Source organism: Macaca mulatta, chromosome 14 (assembly GCF_049350105.2).
Source record: "Macaca mulatta isolate MMU2019108-1 chromosome 14, T2T-MMU8v2.0, whole genome shotgun sequence".
In the NCBI taxonomy this organism is placed as follows: Eukaryota; Metazoa; Chordata; class Mammalia; order Primates; family Cercopithecidae; genus Macaca; species Macaca mulatta.
This window is the reverse complement of record NC_133419.1, coordinates 94,932,117-94,953,747: the sequence shown is the minus strand read 5'-3', so window position 1 is coordinate 94,953,747 and position 21,631 is coordinate 94,932,117. Positions and strand designations below refer to the sequence as shown.

The following is a 21,631-nucleotide window of genomic DNA, read 5'->3' as shown; positions in this document are numbered from 1 at the left end:
CCACCCTTTTCATCCCCTACAGGTGCACCTGGTACCAAGCAGATTCTCTTTAGGCCCCCTTCTCCCCAAGCAACTAATGTCTCCCTGCTGCTCTCAGAAACCCCATGGCATGAAGCTGGGCCTGCCTCACCCAGAGATCCTAGCTCAGCCAGGGCAAATGCCCCCAAACTGCCTCCCCTTCTCTACTTCGGATCAAGCCCTCACTGTCTCAGTTAGGGGTTTGACAAGGATGCAATCCAAGGAAGCAACCACTGCAAAAAAAAAAAAAGGTGTTTGCATGGTTTTTTAAAGGGATGTTGCTAATCCAAACCTAGAGTCCATGAAGGTCCTAAGACCTATTTTCAGGTTTTATCTATTTGTCTATTATTATTATTATTATTATTTCTTGAGACGGAGCCTCACTCTGTCGCCAGGCTGGAGTGCAGTGGCACGATCTCAGCTCACTGCAACCTCCACTTCCCGGGTTCAAGTGATTCTCCTGCCTCAGCCTCCCGAGTAGCTGGGACTACAGGTACGCGCCACCACGCCCGGCTAATTTTTTTGTATTTTTCGTAGAGACGCAGTTTCACCATGTTGGCCAGGATGGTCTTGATCTCTTGACCTCATGATCCACCCACCTCAGCCTCCCAAAGTACTGGGATTATAGGTGTGAGCCACTAGAAATGTGTAACACCTCCCCCCACTCTTTCTTGCTTCTGCTTTTGGCATATAAGACGTGCCTGCTCCCTGTTTGCCTTCCACCATGACTGTTTTCTGAGGCCTCCCCAGAAGCCAAGCAGAAGCCACTAGGTTTCCTGTACAGCCTGCAAAACCATGAGCCACATAAACCTTTCTTTATAAATAACCCAGTCTCTGGTATTTCTTCATAGCAACGTGGGAGCCACCTAATACTTCTCTGTATCAAGTTTTAAGGACACATGGTCCCTGCCCTAAATGAACTTACAGTATTCAACAAATAAGTATGCAAGTAATTACCTAAATTCAAGTTGTGGTAAATGTTAGAAAGGAAACTTAGAGTGTTATGAGAACATGCATCATGAAGTTCAACTTAAAGTTGCAATTCTACCCCCTGAAGGAGGCCCTTTCTTTCTTAAAACCAAGGGCACATCAAAATGCTTCTTCCAAACTTCTAATGCAGTCACATTTTGCGGGAGTATAGTGTACAGGGTAGTGTTGTGTTTTGTTTTTCCACTTATTTCAAATAGGAATGCAGGAATGCAAAACTATTCTGGAAAATGATTTCGTCCTTCTGGAAACTGATACTGCTGCAGTCTCCTTTCCTTCTAATGTTGGCAGGAGATAAATATTTACAAAGATTTTCATACAAACAAGCTTTATGTGTGAGTAGAACTTTTGAGAGAATGTAAATGTCCATCATTAGTGGACTGCTTATATGAATTATAAGTATGTTCTAAGCTATGGAATGCTCTTCTATTATAAAACAGTGAGGTGACACCTACGTACTGGCTCGGAAAGCTCTGCAAACATACTAAGTGAGAAAAACAAAATAAGCTGTACACTTTATGTTAATACAGACAAAGTACAGCAATAAGGCTGCACAAAGTGTCCACCTACCTTCAGCACATGGTGAAAGAGATTTACGAATCCTTTACCATGATAATGTATTTAGGTACTATTTGTACAAGAAAAGCATTAACAAAGTAAAACATGTATCCAACAGTAGACTCTCTGGACAGCACGCATCCTTCTGGAGGGGTTAGGAGTCTCTCTTGGCTCTTTGGTTAAGTGTGAGTTGAAGATGTTCTATTATAGGACCTATGCCATGAGACCCTAAATATTGGCCCACTCTGATAGACAACCCTGAAAAGAATCGATCTGCTTTGCCAGCTGGTACATGCTAAAAAGCAGCCTGAAGATATTCCCAAAGACAGGTCTAAATTCAGCCACAACAGAGTAGATAACTTAAGCCACCCAGTCGCTGACTCAGTTGCAGGAAGTGAAAGGGGAACTCCAAGTAAACCATATTGGAAGCAGCTGCAGTTATATCTGTCCTTTGGCTCACTGGGGCTGGTCCAACACCTGCCCTGTAATGATAGCAAAAGAGCAGCGCTGACTCAGAAAGACCAAGTCCTTCTCTGCCCAGAACGGTGGTTGCCCACTGGGAGGTCAGTCGGGGAGGGAGGCAGGGTCCCCGGCTGACCAGACACCCTTTCCCTAGTAGACTACTGGCTGCCCCAGCTCCCCACCTGGTCCAGCCAGCCAGACTCAGGGCAAGAAACATCCTGGCAGGAGACAGGGGCTCTCCTTCCCAGGGGATATGTGCCACGTGAGGCACCAGGGAATCAAAGCAGCCCCTGAGGCCTCGGGCCTTGTACAGCTCTAAGCACAGGGCACAGGAGGCCCTGTCAAAAGACCCCTTGAACATGAATCCCATTTAGAGTCTGGTCGTTGACAGTTTTGTCTTAATCTAGGCTGCTGTAAGAAAACCCCACAGACTGGGTGGCTTAAACAACAGTTATTTTCTCACAGTCTGGGAAGTTCAAGATCAAGGTGCCAGCAGATTCGGTGTCTGATGAGAGCTCTTTTCCTGGTTTGCAGATGGCCCCCTTCTCCCCGTGTGCTCATACACCTTTCCTTGTGGCCACACTTGTGGAGAGAGGAAGAGGGAAGAAGAGAGGAAGGGGAATAGTGGGAGAGAGAGAGAGAGAGGGAGAGAGAGAGGAAGGGGGAGGAGAGAGAGAAAGAGGGATTTCCTCTTTCTCTAAGGGCATCCCATCATGAAGGTCCCACTCCCATGACCTTATCCAAACCTAATTACCTCCCAAAGGGATCTCCAATTAGCATCACACTGGGGATCGGGGCTTTGACATATGAATTTTGGGGTTGGGAGACACAAACATTCAGTCCATAACTGCAGCACACTAACGGAATTCATAACTTGAGAGAAATACTTCTAGAATTTCAGGGCTTGAAGGTCACGTCATGCAATCATGCTTATATTCTACACAAGGTGTTGCCCAGCCATTTCCTAAACCTCTCCCCCTCAATGAAATGTGCTGCACCTCTAGAGGCACCTGACAGCAGATGTGTTACAAATGAAGGGCCTCGAGGCACAGCCTCAGGGTACCCAAGCCACATAGATCACGCTCATCCTTCTTCCACAGTACAGCCATTCTGCACTCTGAACACAGATTCTTCCTCATCACAAAAATAACACAAAAAGGAATCTGAGGCACATGCAATATAATCTGAGCTTATAAATCAAGTGGGACAACTTACCTATCAGGGTGACGTGCATCCTTGACTGCTATCATCAGAGGCAGGTGTCTGGGAGGTGGCCAGGACAGGCCTGACCCAGGATAGCACTTGTATCATTAAATGGCACTCAGAGGGCGCACTTCCAGGCAACTGGGACCCTTATCCAGAACAACCCGTCCATTCCCTCAGCACAGCCACTCTGGGGGAGTTCCCTAGTGTGCTCTGGCACTTTCTTCACTAAATTTCTATGGAGCACTTGTTGAGGGCAAGACGTGATGGAAGGCAAGAGGAAGGAAAAACGAGGGCTGGTGACACCCCTGATTCTCCCTTCTCTGGCTCCCACCACACAGCTTTTCTAGCCCAAAGTCACAATTAAATTTAAACTGTCTTTCGCTGTGCGTCACTTATTTTCCCCCTACCCAACTGAATCTCAGGGGAAGCAGGCCTGCGGTATTTTAGAAAGGCTGAGTAGAAGTATCAGGCCTAACCAGACAGGTGCACATTTTAGTTCCTACATTCAGTCCTTAGTATCTCACTGTCTAAAAGCCTTCAAAATGCTCCCAGGCACAACTCAGAAGAGTCTCCTTGCCACTCCCTCAGGAGTGTTTCTGCTTGTAATTCTCACTATCACAGGGCAGATCTGGACCAATGAGTGGCTGCGGACCACAGGCTGCCGCAAAGACTACCGAAGTTGCCCTCCACCTTGACCATGGCATCAACCTTGCTATGCCCCCGCCAGACCACATTACTTCTGCAGTGACCCTCAACCTGTGATTGTGGGCAGACAGACCAAGATCTGGTGAATGAGCAAGGCAGAGTCCCTTCTGCTCTCTGTCCCCAACACAGTCCCCACCAGCCCAGGCAGCCCCACACCAGTGCCTATCACGTGGGACCTGTGTGAACTGCTGTGGGAGGGGAGGGGCCAAAACCTCCGAGGAGTGGATGCTTCACCTGCAGCTACCATGCTGCCACCCGGCAGGGCTTGATAAAGGTCAGCTCGCTGCCATGCCCATGGGTCTCTGTCCCTCTTTTCTGAGAGGAGCCCAGTGGGCTGAACTACTAAGAGAACAGGCCAAAGACTAAAGGGAAGCCTTTAATATGAAGCCAAGTATTTTATCACATGAGGACATTCCCTCTCTCTAACCTGCAACACTCCCACCCCCGCAGAGGACCTGCTCTTAAATCTAAAACACAATCCATGCACAGTTTTGATTTAATGGATTACCTTTAAAGTAAAAAATCATTTATTTAAAGGAAAAATCACCACAAAGTTTCAACTTGAATCCTATTTCACCAAACACCAGTTGACAGAGAATTTAATTTTGGGGAAGTCACTGGAAAATATAATTTATTTTACGCTTGAGGGGATTTTATATCACAAGAGATGAATTCTTATATATACCAGTTTATCATACAGGTGGAAAAAGGAAAAACATGTAATTACAGTTGATTTTCTCGTTTCTAATTTTATATATATACACACACAGCCCAACACAAACAGGAAAACAATGGGATTTGCTGTGCCCTCTTTCACGTGGAGCCCCTGGACCCTTACTTTGGCTTCCACCTCTCCATGTGACTATGCCGCTAAAGCTCCAGTGGCCACAGGTTGTCTCGCACATCTCAGCTTCAGCCAACACTGCTCCACACACTTGGAGTCCTGACTCAGGGGCCAACTCTGCCCTGAAACTCTTACCGTTCCTGAGTCAGAAAAAAACCCTTCCTTCTGCCTTCCCACAGCATTAGGCTTTAGTATACACTTCGGACACTGCCCAGGTTTCATGAATCCTGTATTAGGAGGGTTATGCGTTCAACTTCTCCACTAGACTGTGCTTCCAGAGAAAAGATTCTTAAGTCCTACGTGTGTCTGACACCCCATTGCCAAGGTACAGCATCATGCACACCAGAATCAATCAACAACGTCTGATGACGCCAAAAGCTATCACCTTTCATTCACTCAACAAATGTTTATAGAGTAGTTTCAATCTTCATGCAAAACATGCATAGACAGGTTATAAAGCTCTGTATTAAGTTCAACAAAACAGTATTCCAAGCAACAAAGAGGGAAGGAGTAATTATCAGCAGAGGGAGGATGAAGCCATGTTTTAAGTCTGCCGGCCTTATCTCAGCGTCTTCCTGGGGCTTGTGTTCATTGACCAATATGGTGGGCAAAGTGCCAGCTCCATTTCAATTACTTCACTCTCCCTTTATTGTTGTTCTCATCTCTTTCGGCTGAGTGCATACTACTAACTACACAAAATTAAATGCTGCATAACATGATCCCTCTCACTGTACCAACTCCATGTATTAGTCTATGTACCTCTCCCCTCTTCTCAAAAGCCCTTCTTCTGGTTTTATCTAAATGTATACCTGATCTAATAGGTCTTCCCTGGTCCTGTTAGCTTCATCCTACATGTCTGTCCTCCCCTGGAACTCCTGAAAACACTTCAGAAAACATGGGCGTCTGCTCAATAGCTCCTCACCCAAGTGCCTGCCAACCTTCACCAGCCTGGAGCTCATAGCTCAACACCTGTCTGGGTGCTGACTTACATACAGCTGAATGGTGTTACCTGCTAATAGATATGTTCTAGTGCCCAACTGCATAGTAAATTGTCACAGGGCAGGGAGAAGGCAGGGCAAGAACAAGGTCTCAAAATCCTTTCCCACCTCCCTCAGCACACAGTGCTATGCACACAGCACGACCTCAGACTCTTGCTAGGTAAAACCACTCCCAATACCCCCAAAATACCTCTCAGCCCACCAATTTAGATGTATCTAAGGCATTACAGGTGCAGGTGCCTTAGAGTCCCTCTAGTACACGCGCTAGAGGTGGAGATTAGTCATAGAGGGTGACTAACTCCTCCCTCCTGCCTTTCTGTCCCAACCAGGTACCCAAGACGTGCACCTCCAAGACAGGGACCATGCCTCTTTTACTCCCCGGTGCTTGGAGGTCAGCGCGGAGTTCAGCACACAGCCAGTACTGAAGGAGGAATTGACTGAAGGGAGAGATTATCTCCATGACTCATGCTACTTGGTGGTTTCCTTTCAGCTGGAAGCCTCAATTCACTGTCAAATGGAAAGTTAAAGAAAATCCCGATGACTATGTCTATGCAAATGCAGGAAAACGAAAAACTTATTTTCCACCATGAATTTGGCAACTTCCTGCGAAACTGAACAACTTAATGCTGCAGACTGCAAAATCACACTCACCATCACTCTTTCCTAATCAACTCTTCCCTCAACTTCACAATTCCCACCAACACCACACTCCAATCAGCCAGACATACAACCTCCACAGCGCGTTCAACCAGTACTGCCCTTCATGGCCTATGAAAAACTAGGTACTCAAGTGCTGCTTATATACTCCTTGATCTCACAGCAATCACCCACCCGTTTTCTTCCACTCTTCACACCTGCTGTGCACAAGACTTCAACTGATGCCTTGCTCTCTGGCACTCAGCCCTCCAGGCCCCATCCTCTCACCTTCTTCCCAGACCCTAAATGCCACCATCAGGCTAGTATTTACTTAGTGCTGTTTTCAACCAGTCTGTCCTCTGCTCAAACAATAACTTCACAGTTCTGAAACCATCAGCCTACACTCTTCTGTTCCAGGCTGACCCAGGCCCATATTCACTCTCGGACTCCAGGAACTCTGACTTATCCTCCTGCTTTGGCTAGGACGGTCACTGTGTCTCTCTTTCCAGGAACATATAACATTCTCTGCCATCTCAAAACCTTAACAAAGGTCTTACTCCTGCTTATCCAAATCCCACCCACCCTCTGACAAAGTTTTCCCAAAGTCCAGTCGCAATGGGTCCTCTCTCTTCCCCCTGCCACAGAACTGTATTTAACCTTCCTGCACTACCTTCCTGTTGGTTCATAAACACTCTCTCCTGTGTGGAAAGTCAGAACAGCTGATGAGGAAGATAAGCCACATAGCCACATGATCCTGCCCAAACCACCAGACTTTCCAATCTCACACAACAGTTATGAAGCTCAAATGAGAATTTACAGGAAGGGGACTTGTTCATCTCACATTCGTAAGACCGTCCAAGTGGAGGATCCCTCTAATGCCTGCCAAGTGCAGATATTTCCCATCATGCACAACCCTAGAGAGCTAAGATCTCAGCAAACACCAATTATATGTAAGATAGTGAAAGAACACACTTCTCATGGAGCACCGGTCTTCACATTCTCCATGTAGCCACTCAGGAACTTCTCTGGCGCAAAATTTTAAGCGGTTGCACAAGTACGTAGGAGACAGGGGTGAAAAACGGGGACACTGCTATTTTTGGCAAATCTGGTGGCAAGGTGCCCATTCTAAGGGTGGAACATAAACTGTAAGCCACAATCCGATCAGTGGGGCATAAGGAACAAAAGAACTGAGGAGTAGGGATGCGAGCAGAGTAGACCAGGGTACCAATGAAACAAACACCTGGGCAAAGAACGCTTTGGACCATAAAACCGGGACCACTGTCCTTCCTGACGCTCACTACCATCACAGCTGGGCGTGCCCAGGCTCGGGCCTGTGAGCCGTAAAATCGCAGCTCACCGGGCCAGACCGGGGCGGCCACTCCCCTCCGTCCTGGGCGAGGCTTACCAATCGAGATCTCCTGCGCGAAGGCCAGCGAGATGAGCAGCAGCGGCAGCCCCACGGCAATGCACGTAACCATCTTGTCCACGGCCAGCTCCAGTCGCAGCCCCTTGAACTTAGGCTCGGTGGGCTCCTTCAGCAAGAAATCCGAGAACACGTACTCCGTGGCCAGGTGGGCGATGGCCATGGCTGCGGCGCGCCAGGCTCGGCCAGGCAGGACTTGGTACTGCCGGCGTCGGGAGAGCTGCGCGGCTCCTTCACCCTGTCACTGGCCGGGCGTGCGGCTTTCGCTTTCCCTTTACCTGCTCCCCAGATGCTCTCGCATCCCGCCTGCCTTTGTGTCTCGGTGCCTCCGGCTCCCAGCGACCCCGCTGGGCTCTCGCGCTCGCTGCCTCCGCCGCCGGCGGGGCGGGGCGGGGACCCGGGCGCTCCGGTTCCTGCGGTCCCACCTCGCGCGCTCAGCCGGTGTAAGTCCCCGGGGCGCGCGCGGCACTCGGATTCGCGCCTCTCCCGCGCGCCCGCAGGCGCGGGAACCACGCGCGAGACAAAGCGCTTCCCTCTGGCCCTGCGCCTACGCGTCGCCCCGGCTGCAGAAGAGGCCTCCGGGCCTGCCCTGCGCTCTCTGCCAGCCGCGCCGCGCTCTTCCGGAACCATCCGGGGAAACCGAGTACCCAGGGGCGTGGAGCTTCCGGAGACGCGGTGACGCGAGGCGGGGTGGGCGCGGCTGCATCCAGCGCCCCTCGGGCCCGCTCTCCGACAAAGGGATTTTCCCGCTGAGCGGCACCTTTGAAAATTCTCCCGTCCCTCCCGGCCGCATTCTCCTCACGTCCTGGCACCCGGGAATTTTAAAATCATTTCTGCAAGCAACTCTTTCTGTGGACGGGATGGCCCCCTTTACGCCCCACCCCTAACATTTCCAACACAGTGAAATGGGTTAGAAGGAGCTGTAAAAACTTCAAAGAAGAGTCAGTGCCGTAAAAGGCCAATCGAGCGGTGTAGACAGACGGTCCCTTGCAGAGGGAGCGCTGGACCCTTCCAGGAGCTCCGCGTGAGATGGTGGCGTGGAAACGCTGGTGAGTGTGGAGTATGACCCGTCTGAGGCCTGAGTAGCGCTGCTGGTCCCGTTTCTCTTTCCTCTGCCATCCCAATCAGAGCCTTGTTCTGGGAGCCAGCAGAGGGGCGGCCTGCAGGTAGCTGGGTGTTGAGGCTGCAGAGAGCTGCTTCTGAACAGCTCACAGGAAGTGGATGATAGAAAGACAGGAGGAAATACTCTGACAAGTGTCCACGGAAATTAAGGCTGTTGAGGTAGAAATAATTCGATTTATCGGAAGCTAAATGTGAGGATCCAGCCAAGAAGACTTACCAGCAAAGTTGGGCATGTTTCAAAATGTGTTACACGTTGGAAGGGTTTTAGAAGAAAGTTTAGGAAAAGGGAGGAGGACCCCTCATGTCGGAGTTGGGTTTTTTTTCATCGGAGGGTGCGGTACACAGGTTACAGTCACGGGCTTCGGGTGACAACATACAGTCTAAAATGTTTTGTGCACAAGAAAATCAAAGTTTCTATGATTCAGAAACAAGTCAAGTGTTCTTTTCAATGTCAGTTTTTACATATTAATCAGTACATCAACAGTTCGAGGAACTGACAAAAAGATTTCAAAGACTCACAGATTTTTTTACTCAGGGACAGACAGGATCTAAGCCATGAATCATAAGACCTTTCTCAGATGGCTTAGTTTGGAAGCCCCGTCAAATGTGACATGTAGGTTATCACCAGCAACATCTGAAGCAGGCAGGACCTGCAAGCACGAGGGCACCTTGGGGCAGGGCTTGGCTCTCTTCTCTGTGGGTCCACAGATATAAGCCTCAACTCCCACATGTACTTCTCCATCCCAGCCTGGCCGCTGAACACGCATCCAAGAGGTGGCTCATAGGGCTTCAAACTCAATGACCAGGACTTCAGTCTTCATCTTCCCCTTAAATCTGAACTCCGTCTTCCCCATCTTACTAAATGTACCACCAGCCACCCGTCCACCCAAGTTGGAATCCTGGAGTCCATCTTCAACACTCCATCTCTCACAGCTGCCATAACCAAGTGTCAAATTCTCTTACTTCTCTCTCCTAAATATAGCAAATCTGACACCCCACCACCTGCACTTCCAATACCCAATTCAACTCACCATCCTGTCTCCTAACCACATATAGGAAATATGTGCGACAGGGTCCCCATCCATTCTCCTCTACAGCTGCCAGGATGAGCTTTTCAAAGCTCCAGTCAGATCATCTTTTCTACTTAAAGTGTACATTGTTTTTAGCATAAAATACAAATTTCTTAGCATGGCCTCTGCCTACCTCACCACCAGCTTCACTGCTTTCCTTTCAGTTCTTCAAGTTAGCTAAGCCCCTGGCCTCCTCCAGGCCTTCCCACCCAAAACACTCCCCACAGTGGCCTCTTTGCCTGGCCCACCTTTATTCACCCTCCTGGCCTCAGCTCAATGTCACTTACCTTCCCTAAGTAGACAGACTAGATTAGGTCGCTTTGTGAAATTCTCCCATAATACTAGCAACACTAATTACTAGCTGTGAGTCTTGGGGAGTTCTTTGACTCTCCTGTGTCTCAGTTTTCTCATCTTTAAAAAGGTCATACCTCTTAGGACTGTGGTAAGGACCAAATGAGTTAACACATGGGTAGTGCCCAGTGCCAGTGCCTGGCAACTTGTGAATCTAGGTACGTATCATCTGTCATTGTTGCTCTCTATTTTTCCTTCTTAAAAAATAGTCACAATTACAACTCAACAAATATTTATTCATTTATTTAGTGTTTGCCACGCCTTTATATGATCGACTCCTTGAGGGTAGGTCCATGCCCATGTGTAGCACTTTTATCCTCAACACTTAGCACAAATGCCTCGCACAGAGTTGATGTTTTAATTCATAGTATTAAATAAATGTCTGAAGGCATCTGAACACTTTTTAAAGCTGGCCCAATTCACACTCACTTATCCATACATTCCAGGCATATATTAGAGGCTGGTGATGGGCCAGTTCTATGCTGAGTGGATGGGGAAGCAGAAATGAAATGAATACATTCCATTTCCTCAAAGACTTATGGCTTAGAGAAATAAGGCATGTACACAATTAACTATAATACAAGGTAGAAAGAGTGATTATTGTGAAAAGTGGGGTATACCAAGGGAGGTGCAGAGAATAAGTAGGGCCTGGGAGAATGTGTCAGTTGGGACATTCAGAGCTGGGACAGGGGCTTTCTGGGAGTGAGGAAATCATGAGTGCCATTTCCTTTCTCTCCTTGCCAAAATCTACTCATCCCATAGGCTCAAATGACCCCTTTTTAGGAAGCCTTCCAGGATCCTCCAGTTGTAATGAATCCTTCCCTCCCTTGTTGTTCTCTTCCTCTGGCTTAGCAGTTAGTTCATTCTGCCTTCTGTGATGGGATGGTGGATTGCGTATCTCTTTTTTCATTACATATCAATTTCCTCTGAGGATCTGGGCTGAATCTCAGCAGTTGCATAAATTGCCCTCAGTTTTGGCAATTTTTTACTTTCAGTATGATGCCATTCTACTTTCAATGAATTTAAAATAGAAGCCAGATGGAGAACTTGTTGGGAAATAGGATGTGGAGCCACCGGACACTGGTGTAGGGCCAAGTCAAATATGAAAACTTGGGTCAGAGGAAGTAGTTCGGATTTTTTTCAGTAGGCATTAGGGGGTTTCTGGAGGGGAGGAATATAAAGGATGTTGTGCTTTAAGATGATTAATCTGCCAGCCATGTGTACAATGGACTGTAATGCAGAGAGTGGAGATGGAGAGGCTGGGTAAGAGGCTGTCAAAGTTTTGCAAAGGAGAAGTAACAAGGGCCCAAACTGGTGCTGTGGTCTGGAGGATAGAAATGAGTAGCACAGAAGGGTGTGGTAGCTAAGGGACCCATTTTTCCTGCTGTAAAAATCAAATCAGACAATCTGACATGTGCCACCATTCTTTGGGGGTAATGAGAAGGTAAGACCCTGAGTTCAACTCCTGGGTTTGTCACTTACTTGATATGTGACTATGGCTGTGTCCCTGGAAATCTGTAAGCCTCAATTTCCCTATTCTCCAAATAGGGATAATGCTTCCTACCTCTTGAGTTGTTCTAAGGATTAAATGTGATAATATATGTAACAGTACCTGCCACATTGGTGGCATTTAGCATTTGATAGCTGTTATTACCAACCACAGGACTTTAACATGTCAAATGAGAGTGTAGATAACATTGTTTTTTTAAAACATAGACTTATCACTTGAGGCCAGAAGTTCAAGACAAGCGTGGGCAACATAGAAAGACTCCATCTCTACAAAAAGTTTTATTTAAAAAATAGCCAGGTGTGGTGGTGTGTGCCTGTAGTCCTAGCTAATCTGGAGGATAAGGCAGGAAGATTGCTTGAGCCTAGGAGTTTGAGGCCACAGTGAGCTATGATTGTACCACTGTACTCCAGCTTGAGTGACAGAGCCAGACTCTCTCTCTGCACACGCGTGCGTATGTGCGCGCACATACACACACACACTCCCCCCAGAGAGTTCCCATATACACCATTCCTGCATCCATTCTACACATGACTGGCAGATTAATCATCTTAAAGCACAAGACCTCTATTATTGTTGTCTTACATTAGCATGGTATATTTCTTACAAGAAATGAGATATCAATACATTAATTAAAGTCCATAGTTTATTCAGATTTCCTTAGTTCCCCCTAATATCCTTTGTTCCAGGAGCCCATCTAGAATACCATAGTATGGTTCTTTCATCAGCATGTCTTCTTAGCTCCTCCTGGCTGTTTCTCATGCTTTGTTTTTGATGAAATCACTTTTTTATAATTAGAACATACACTTAGGGATTAAATCACGCATCCTCCTCCCACGTACACCCTGCCTCTCCCCTTGTCCCAGTATCATTTGTTAGAAGGAAGCCAAGGTGGAGGCCAGGTGCGGTAACTCACGCCTATAATTCCAAAACTTTGAGAGGCCGAGGCCAGTGGATGACTTGAGGCCTCGAGTTCGAGACCAGCCTGGCCAACACGACCAGCCTGGCTGACCATGTCTCTACTAAAAATACAAAAGCTAGCCGGGTGTTAGCCAGGCGTGGTGGCACATGCCTGTAATCCCAGCTACTCAGGAGGCTGAGGCAAGAGAATCACTTGAAACCAGGAGGTGGAGATGGCAGTGAGCCAAGATTGCACCATTATACTCCAGCCTGGGCAACAGAGCAAGACTCTGTCTTAACCAAACAAACAAAAAAGAAGCCAAGGTAGGTTGTGAACCTCATAGCCAGTCTCTTAGAACTCTGTTTTACTTGTTGGAGACCCTTGACATTTGAATATGAGAGCTTTTGCAACCAAAACAGTCTAAGTCAAAATAGTGAAGTTCAGTAGACTGCCTAATCTCTTTATATATTCATTCATTCATTCAATAAATATTTGCTAATAAACTATTGTGTATTTGTACTATGATCTCTGCTGGGGATGCAACAGTGAGCTAAACAGGTCAGGGGTCCTTGCTTCCACAGAGCTACATTCCAGCCAAAGAGACAGACAAAACTTAAGCCAACAGACATAAAATGATTATGTCCTGTAATAAGTGCTGCAAAGGAAAACAGTGAAGATAGTAAATAACAGGGGGAAGGACCCACTTTAGAGAGGGAAGTTAGGGGAACCCACATGTGAACTAGAAAAGCTAGGAGAGTATGATATTGAATACTGAGTGTCAACTTGATTGGATTGAGGGATACAAAGTATTAATCTTGGGTGTGTCTGTGTGGGTGTTGCCGAAAGAGATTAACATTTGAGTCAGTGGACCGAGGAAGGCAGATCCACCCGAAATCCATTGGCCACAGTTTAATCAGCTGCCAGCAAATATAAAGCAGGCAGAAAAATGTGAAAGGGAGAGATGGGCCTAGCCTCTCAGCCTACATCTTTCTCCCGTGCTGGATACTCCCTGCCCTCGAAAGTCAAATTCTAAGTTCTTCAGATTTGGGACTTGGACTGGCTCTCCTTTTTCCTCAGCTTGCAGACAGTCTATTGTGGGACCCTGTGATCATGTAAGTTAATACTTAATGAACTTATATATATACATACACACACATATATGAGTTTATATATCATTATATATATTATATTTTATATGTTTTATATATATTTATATAATATATATTATATATCATTATATATATAATGATATATATCCAGCTTGGGTGACAGAGCCAGACTCTATTTCTACAGGCACACACACACACACACACACACCCCCCCCAGAGAGTTCCCATGTACCCCATTCCTGCATCCATTCTACACATGACTGGCAGATTAAGCATCTAAAAGCACAAGACCCGTATTATTATCCTCTTACACATATATATATTCTGTCCCTCTAGTAGAACCCTGACTAATACAGAGAGGGAATGAGGAAGCTAGAGAGAGAGAGCATTCCAGGCATAGAAAGCAGCATGTGCAAAGGCCCTGAGGCAAGAAAGAACTAGCAGGGTATAGGAGCAGATGAAAGCTTGAGCAGAGTTGAAGAAGTTGGAGGAGTGGGCATGGGCCAAGTCAAGCTGGGACTTAAAGACAAGGTAAAGAGTCTGGATGTTATTAAAAGTGCAATGGGAAGACAGTAAAGGGTAGCGACCAGAAAAGGGATGAAATTTGGAAAAACACGAGGCAATGTGTGGACAGTGGTTGAAAGAAGCAGTAGTGATGATGGAGAGGCTGACCCTACTCAAGCAAGATTTGTGTGAATCTGCAGCCCAAGGTCAGGGTTAGAGAAACACATTTTGAATTTATTCACAGAAAAATGGTTTTCCAATCATAAGGATGGATAAAATAAACTATGGAGTAGCAGGTGACACATTACCACAAACTTGGTGGCACACATTTCTTCTCTTACAGTTCTGGACCTCTGAAGTCCAAAATCAGTTTAAGATATCTGCAAGGCCAACCTCCCTCTGGAGGCTCTACAGGAAAATCCATTCCCTTACCTTTCCCAGCTTCTGGAGCTGCATTCCTTGCATTCCCTGGCCCATGACCCCTTCCTCCATCTCTAAGCAGCATAGCATCTTGCCTCAGTTGTCACATTGCCTTCTTCTTCTGTAGTCAAATCTCCCACTGCCTCTCTTTATAAGGACACTTGTAATTACATATAGGGTCAATATGGATAATCCAGTATAAATTTCCTATCTTCAAGGTCCTTAAAGCAATCATACCTGCAAAGTCCCTTTTACCACATAAGGTGACATTCACAGATTCAGGGATTAGGACATGACATCTTCGGGGCATTATTCAGTCTACCACAGAGGGAAAAAAGAGAAAAGAGAACCCAGTGTCAAGTTCTGAGGCATGCTAACATTTAGGTCAGACAGAGAAGAAGGACTAGCAAAAGAGATTGAGAAGGAATAGTCATTGAGGAAGAAGGAAGCCTGGCAGAGAGTCATGTTGCAGAGCCAAGGGACTAGAGACTCTGAGTGTTCAGAAGGAAGGAGCTGTTTCTTGTTGCTGAGAGGTTGAGTAAGATAAACATGGAGAAGAAGCCACTGGAAATGGCATCATGTTTGGTGATCTCTACCACAGCAGATTGGGGCGTGGGGGCTGGGCACGCTGGATTGAAAGTCATCAGAATGCGCTGAGGAATTCATGGGGTGAGGTGATACAGGGACCAAGTGTGAATACCTCCATGTTCTGCTATCAAAGAAAGAGAGAAACTGGGTCGGAGGGGGTTATAGAGTTAAAGAAGACAGCTCATTGTTTTCTGTTTTTAGTGGCGGACATTGCTGATGTCCATAGAAAGATGCAGGAGGAAAAATGGACACCCAAGGTAATGAAGTCCTTGAGAAAGCAAGAAGCAGTGAGGCCCAAAGTCAAATGAAGAGACTGCCCCGCTAGAAGCAGGGACACTTGTATTTTAACAGGAGGGAAAGGTGTGTGTAAGTGAAGGCGTGAAGGCCAAGTTGATTTTCTCAAGAGTGAGGCTGAGAACAAGGAGTGTAGTTATGTTTGAGGAAACAATGTTTGAGAAGTCATATTATTTGTGGAGATACATTATTTTGTTTCTTTTCCTCTAACAAGTATCATTGGCATAGTCATAGCTCCTAAATATCTAAAAATTAATTCCCCTTTAGCCACCTCCCCTAGTTCAGTGATAGAAAATTTTAAGTGAAAATAACCATGCAAATAGCCACGTTATAGGAAACTTTATTAAAACGAGAAATGATGCAATCAAACTACTTTGTGGTTTTGTTTTCATTAAAAAAATAAACTGAAAAGAAAAAAAACACAACAACTTTTCTTACTAAGGTGGGTAATAAATAAGGCATTTACCATAATTATTATGAAATTGCAGCCTACACATGTATGAAAACTGTAGAACATGTACTATGAAATCACATTGTCCACGGTTAGCAGACTGAAATTCAAAAGCTTTTGTGTATGGTGTTTAATATGACATTCAAGCAAACTATGAACAGAACTATTAGCATTTGTATCCTTTTATGTTAAGACTATAGCGTCTATCCAATTACCCATTTCCCCTCATCAAGATGAAGATGAGACAGTATGAAAGGCCCCTCCACCAGAATATTTCTTAGCTCCTTGTCATTCACTTTGACATTCAAATGACCCACTGCTAAGGCAGGCATACCAGTATCACTCATCTAGCATTGGCATTGGCATCTCAGGGCATCTCACCCAGAGCTAAAAGCAATTTCTCAGTCTTGTAATAAACAATGTTGCTTTTATCAATCTTACACCTAATGTCTAAGTATAGGACCATGTAGATTGCTCATAATGGGTTGAGTTTTGTTGTTCAATAATTTTTTTTGCATTCAAACCTTGGAAATTATTTATTAATTTTCAAAGCTGGTTTAATGGTTTAAGAGAATCTGCCACCAAGATTATCTTTTTCTCACCTTTTCTTTTCCTTTTTTTCTCCTTCCATAAAGGGGTATATCTTTAAAAAGCACAGAATGTAGGATCTTCAGAGGTCCCTTCTCCTATCCAGTCACCTACATTGATAAATTCCTCCTGGTGTTTCTCATACAATGAGAATGTTATTATTTCATAGAAGATGGAGACTTGTAAAGATTTCCTCTAACTGATTGAAAAAATCAAACTCCAAATTCGAGCCCGGACTTGCCTCCTGCAAAGCTTCCCTCCCTTATAGAGAACTTGCTCTAAACTCTCAGGGAGTCCCTGCTTCATAAAGGGAGAGCCTAACATGTTGTTTTACAACTTTCAGCCCTCCCACAGTCTGAAGTAGAAATACAATTTCTCTACTTGATTTTTGAAAGTACAAACATTGCCATAAAAACATATCGTAAAAACATGTAGATATTCAAGTATTTCTACAGGTTTGAATAAAAACAGCAGCAATTTTAAAAAAAAAGCTTATAACTTTGCTTTTTATAACAAGCAGTGCACAGGCTATTTATATCAAAGAGGAAAAGGCCAGGAGAGCTGGTTAAAGCCTCCAAAAAATTTATTTGGTCTAATTCTCAGCAGACACTGACTTAGACATTTCCAAGAACTCCTAAGAAAGATATTTTCCATAGAACAACAAAGGGATGCATGTTATGCAACAATGTTGAAAAAGTTAAATGTCTGAGGCACTCTAACTTTTTCTAGAAGCTGTTCATCTAGAAACTGGTGGTTAGCTAAGAAAGCACTGTTTAATCTAGGAATTATAAAAGATGGAATATAAAGATATCTTTCTGAGGGTCTCCCATTCAGTGAATCCATCCAGAGAACAGACTAAGAGTTGACATTCTCAGCCATGCCCATTCTCCTTTTTCTGTGTTTTATATCTGAGGATTATTCACAGCCCGTTTAAAAATAAATAAATAAAAGCAAATTGCTTTGGATGATGTTTCAGAGGATCAGAAGGCTGATCCAGGATACAGTGTCAACCTTCCTTGGTGAGTGATGCCTTGGTCCAGTTTCCCTGTTGGCTGCCATCTGGCCAGCTGTGGGACATCACCCTTTCCTGTTGAGGGAGACCAGATGGTTCATAGAGCATCCGTGGGGAGAGCACAGGACTGGACTTGCTGGTAATCTGTCTGCTTAATTGCAGAGCGGAGTCTAAGGGAGAGAATCACCGTGGCGATTAGAAGGAGGAGTCCAATGATGAAAAGGATGACCAAGGCTGCCTTAGCTCCCGTTGGACCCAGATTCTTGCCAAAGAAATAGAGCTGCTCCTTGCCAGGTCGTTCTGTGAAAAAGATAAAGTTGTCAGGCCCCTGCCATTCTTGAGGAGTGAAATGTTGACTCATTTACATGGGGAGAGGGTATCATTACCGTTAGATGGCACCGTGGCTGGGTGGGATGCGCCTCCAGGAGATGTGGTGGAGTAAGGAATCCTGTTGTCTGCACACAGAGAACAAGTTGATTGTTTTATTAACAACAGAAGGGGGTTCTTTTCATGACATGAGTCATTTCATTTCACCGGCGAGGACTTATTCCGTCAGCATCTGCCAATCATTTATGGATTCTTACTGTGCTACTTCATTCCCATGTACATGCTTTCCTGCCCTGTCTGTCTTTCCCACTTCTGCTCACCCACTGAGTCTATCTGGAGCATCATGGCCTCTGTGAAACTTTGGCTCATAATCTCCAACTGTTACCCATTCCCTCCTACTGCTGCCAGTAAGCCCTGTACTCTGCATTCTGCTACGGCACATAGCATACTTGATTATAGTTACATATTTACATATATGTCTCTCTTACTTGACTCTGAGCTTGTTGAGGGCTATATCTGGGTTTTTATCATGCCTCCTGTTTTCAGGGTCTACAGGAAGCTTGGTGCCATCATCTGGCATCATTGACAGATAACAGTACCTATGTTACGAAGGACCGTGTAGGTTGTCTCCATGCCAGCATGGATGTGGTCAGACACATGACAGTGTAGCAGCCATGTCCCTGGGTGATCTGCAAACAGTTCAATGGTTTGGAATGTCCCAGGAAAGAGATCATACACATCTTCTCGGTAAGATTTATCTATCTGCAAAAACGTTTTAAAAAACAACAGCTAGTAGCCTTCTTTGCTCAGAACAGCAAGAAGAGAAAGAAGAGCAAAAACAAATAAAACCCACAGTAAGCAAAAGGAAGGACTAAGAAAGAGCAGGAATCAAGAATAGAAGTACAATAAAGTCAAAGAAATCTAAAACTGATTCTTTGAACAGATCGATAAAATCAATAAACTCTGTACTAGCCAGCTTCCATGATGGCCCACAATGATCCCCACCTCCTGGTGTTCATAACCTTTGTAGTTCCTACCTACATTGTATAAGGGTTGGTATGTGCAATCAATAGCATGTGGAAGAAGTGCTGGCATTCCAATTCCAAGATTAGGTTATCATTACTTCTGTCTTACATATTCTCTCGCCCTCTTCTCTTGGATAACTCACTGGAGGAAGCCAGTTTTCATGTCTTATCCACATGATCAGGAGTTGAAGCCTCTAGTCAACAACCATATCAGTAAGTTTGGAAGTAGATCCTCCAGCTCCAGTCAAACCTTTGAAAACTGCAGCTCCAGTCAACATCTTGATTGCCTCCTCATGAAAGATTCTGAATCAACCAACTAGCTAAACTGCTCCCAGATTCCTGATGCAAGAATTACTCTAAGTTTAGAGTAATTTGTTATGCAGCAATAGATAACTAATACAAATCTCTGGACAGACTAACCAAGGGAAAAGGGGAAAAGACACATTAGAAATACCAAGAATGGCGGCCGGGCGTGGTGGCTCAAACCTGTAATCCCAGCACTTTGGGAGGCCGAGATGGGCGGATCACGAGGTCAGGAGATCGAGACCATCCTGGCTAACACGGTGAGACCCCGTCTCTACTAAAAATACAAAAAACTAGCCGGGCGAGGTGGCGGCGCCTGTGGTCCCAGCTACTCAGGAGGCTGAGGCAGGAGAATGGCGTGAACCCGGGAGGCAGAGCTTTCAGTGAGCTGAGATCCGGCCACTGCACTCCAGCCTGGGCTACAGAGTGAGACTCCGTCTCAAAAAAAAAAAAAAAGAAAAAAGAAATACCAAGAATGAAAGTGAGGACATCATTAATATCTTACACACATTAAAAAGGAAATACTGGACAAACACCTCTTATCCATAAATTCTACAACTTAGAGGGTATGAACAAATTCCTTAAAAGACACAAACTCCTGAAGATTACTCAAGAATAAATTGATAACCTGAATAGCACTATATTTATTAAAGAAACAATTGCTTCAAAATATTCCAACAAATTAAACTCCAGATGGCTTTATTGGCAAATTCTACCAAACATTTAAAGGATAAATAATACCAATTGTAAAAAAACTGTTCTAGAAAATAGAAGAGGAAAGAACATTTCCAACTCATTTTATGAGGCCAGCATTACTGTGATACCAAAACTAAACAAATGCTTTGCAAGGGAAAAAAGCTACAATCAATACTCCTCATGAACATAGATACCATCATTCATAACAAAATACTAGCAAATCAATTCCACAAAAAAGAATAATACATCATGACCAAGGTTTATCCTGGGAATGAAAAAGTGTTTTAAAACTCCAAAATCAATAAATCTAATTCAGCAATGGATTAAAGAAAAAGCATCTGATCATCTCAATAGATGCAGAAAAACCATTTGATAGAATTTAACTTTTGTTGATGATCAAAACTCTGAGCAAATTTAGAAGGAAACTTCCTCAACCTGATAATGGGATCCACAAAAAAGCTGCAGCTAACTTTGTATTCAAAGGTGAATGACTAAATGCTCCCCTTGTAAGATTAAGAACAAAGTGAGGATGTCCACTTTCATCACTCATATTCAAAATTGCACTACAGGCCCTAGCCAGTGCAATAAGACAAAAGAAATGAGAGACATACAGATTGAAAATAAATGAAGCCATGTCTATTCACAGACAACATGATTGTCAGCTTGGAAAATCCCCCTAAAATCTACCAGAAAACTATTGGAACTAAAGTGAGTTTAGCAAAGATGCAGGATACAAGGTCAATATGCAAAAATCAATTATATTTCTAAATATTGGCAATAAACAACTATAAATTGAAATAAAAACACTATCATTTACACTATTACCAAAGCCTTTTATATACTTAGTTATAAATAAATATAAGAAAATATATGCAAGATCTCTATACTTAAAACTACAAAATGCTGATGAAACAAATTAAAGAAGAGGTAAATGATAGATATACCATGTTCATGGATTGGAAGCCTCAATCTTGTTATGTCAGTTCTGTCCAACCCATTGTATAGATTTAGTGCAATACCAATCAAAATCCCAACAGGATTTTAAAAATCAAAATCAACAAGTTATTTCTTAAATTTATCTGGGAAGGCAAACATCTAGAATAGCTAAAACAATCACCATCTGATTTTGAGACTTACTGTAACACTAAAGTAGTCAAAACATTGTGACATTCAAGAAAGGGCAGACTATAAACCAGTGTAATGGAAGAGACAGCCCAGACATAGACCCACATATATGTGTTCAATATGATTTTGACAAAAGTGAAGAGTCAATTCTGTGGGAAAAAAAGAAAATCTTTTCAATGAGTGGTGATGGAACATTTGGACATACATATGAAAAAAAATGAACCCTATTTCATATCTTGAACCACATAAGAAAAATAAAATGTATCAGAGCCCTAAATATAAAATCTAAAACTATAACACTTCTAAAAGAAAACAAAAGACCTTTTTTGTGACCTTCATTCAGTAAGGCCAAAATTTTTTATACATGACACCAAAAGTATGATCTATAAAGAAAAAAAAGA

The 21,631-nt window shown here is 44.4% G+C and overlaps 3 protein-coding genes across 3 annotated transcripts in view; 1 reads left to right on the top strand and 2 right to left on the bottom strand.

Annotated features, from left to right (window-relative positions):
* The window catches only part of PANX1 (pannexin 1), a 59,757-nt gene extending 51,275 nt beyond the window's left edge, over positions 1-8,482 (bottom strand). The window contains exon 1 of the mRNA XM_001088479.5: positions 7,820-8,482. Coding sequence (XP_001088479.1) covers positions 7,820-8,000 — 181 coding nt within the window. The 5' untranslated portion in view covers positions 8,001-8,482. The remainder of the gene's footprint in view (positions 1-7,819) is intronic.
* LOC114672334 (uncharacterized) overlaps positions 1-21,631 on the top strand; it is a 74,471-nt gene that overhangs the window by 44,175 nt on the left and 8,665 nt on the right. The window contains exon 3 of the mRNA XM_077964897.1: positions 7,767-8,886. Coding sequence (XP_077821023.1) covers positions 7,767-8,516 — 750 coding nt within the window. The 3' untranslated portion in view covers positions 8,517-8,886. The remainder of the gene's footprint in view (positions 1-7,766; positions 8,887-21,631) is intronic.
* The window catches only part of HEPHL1 (hephaestin like 1), an 82,398-nt gene continuing 76,329 nt past the window's right edge, over positions 15,563-21,631 (bottom strand). Inside the window, exons 18-20 of the mRNA XM_001086917.5 lie at positions 18,681-18,843; positions 18,141-18,209; positions 15,563-18,054 (exon numbers count right to left, since the gene is read on the bottom strand). Coding sequence (XP_001086917.3) covers positions 17,852-18,054; positions 18,141-18,209; positions 18,681-18,843 — 435 coding nt within the window. The 3' untranslated portion in view covers positions 15,563-17,851. The remainder of the gene's footprint in view (positions 18,055-18,140; positions 18,210-18,680; positions 18,844-21,631) is intronic.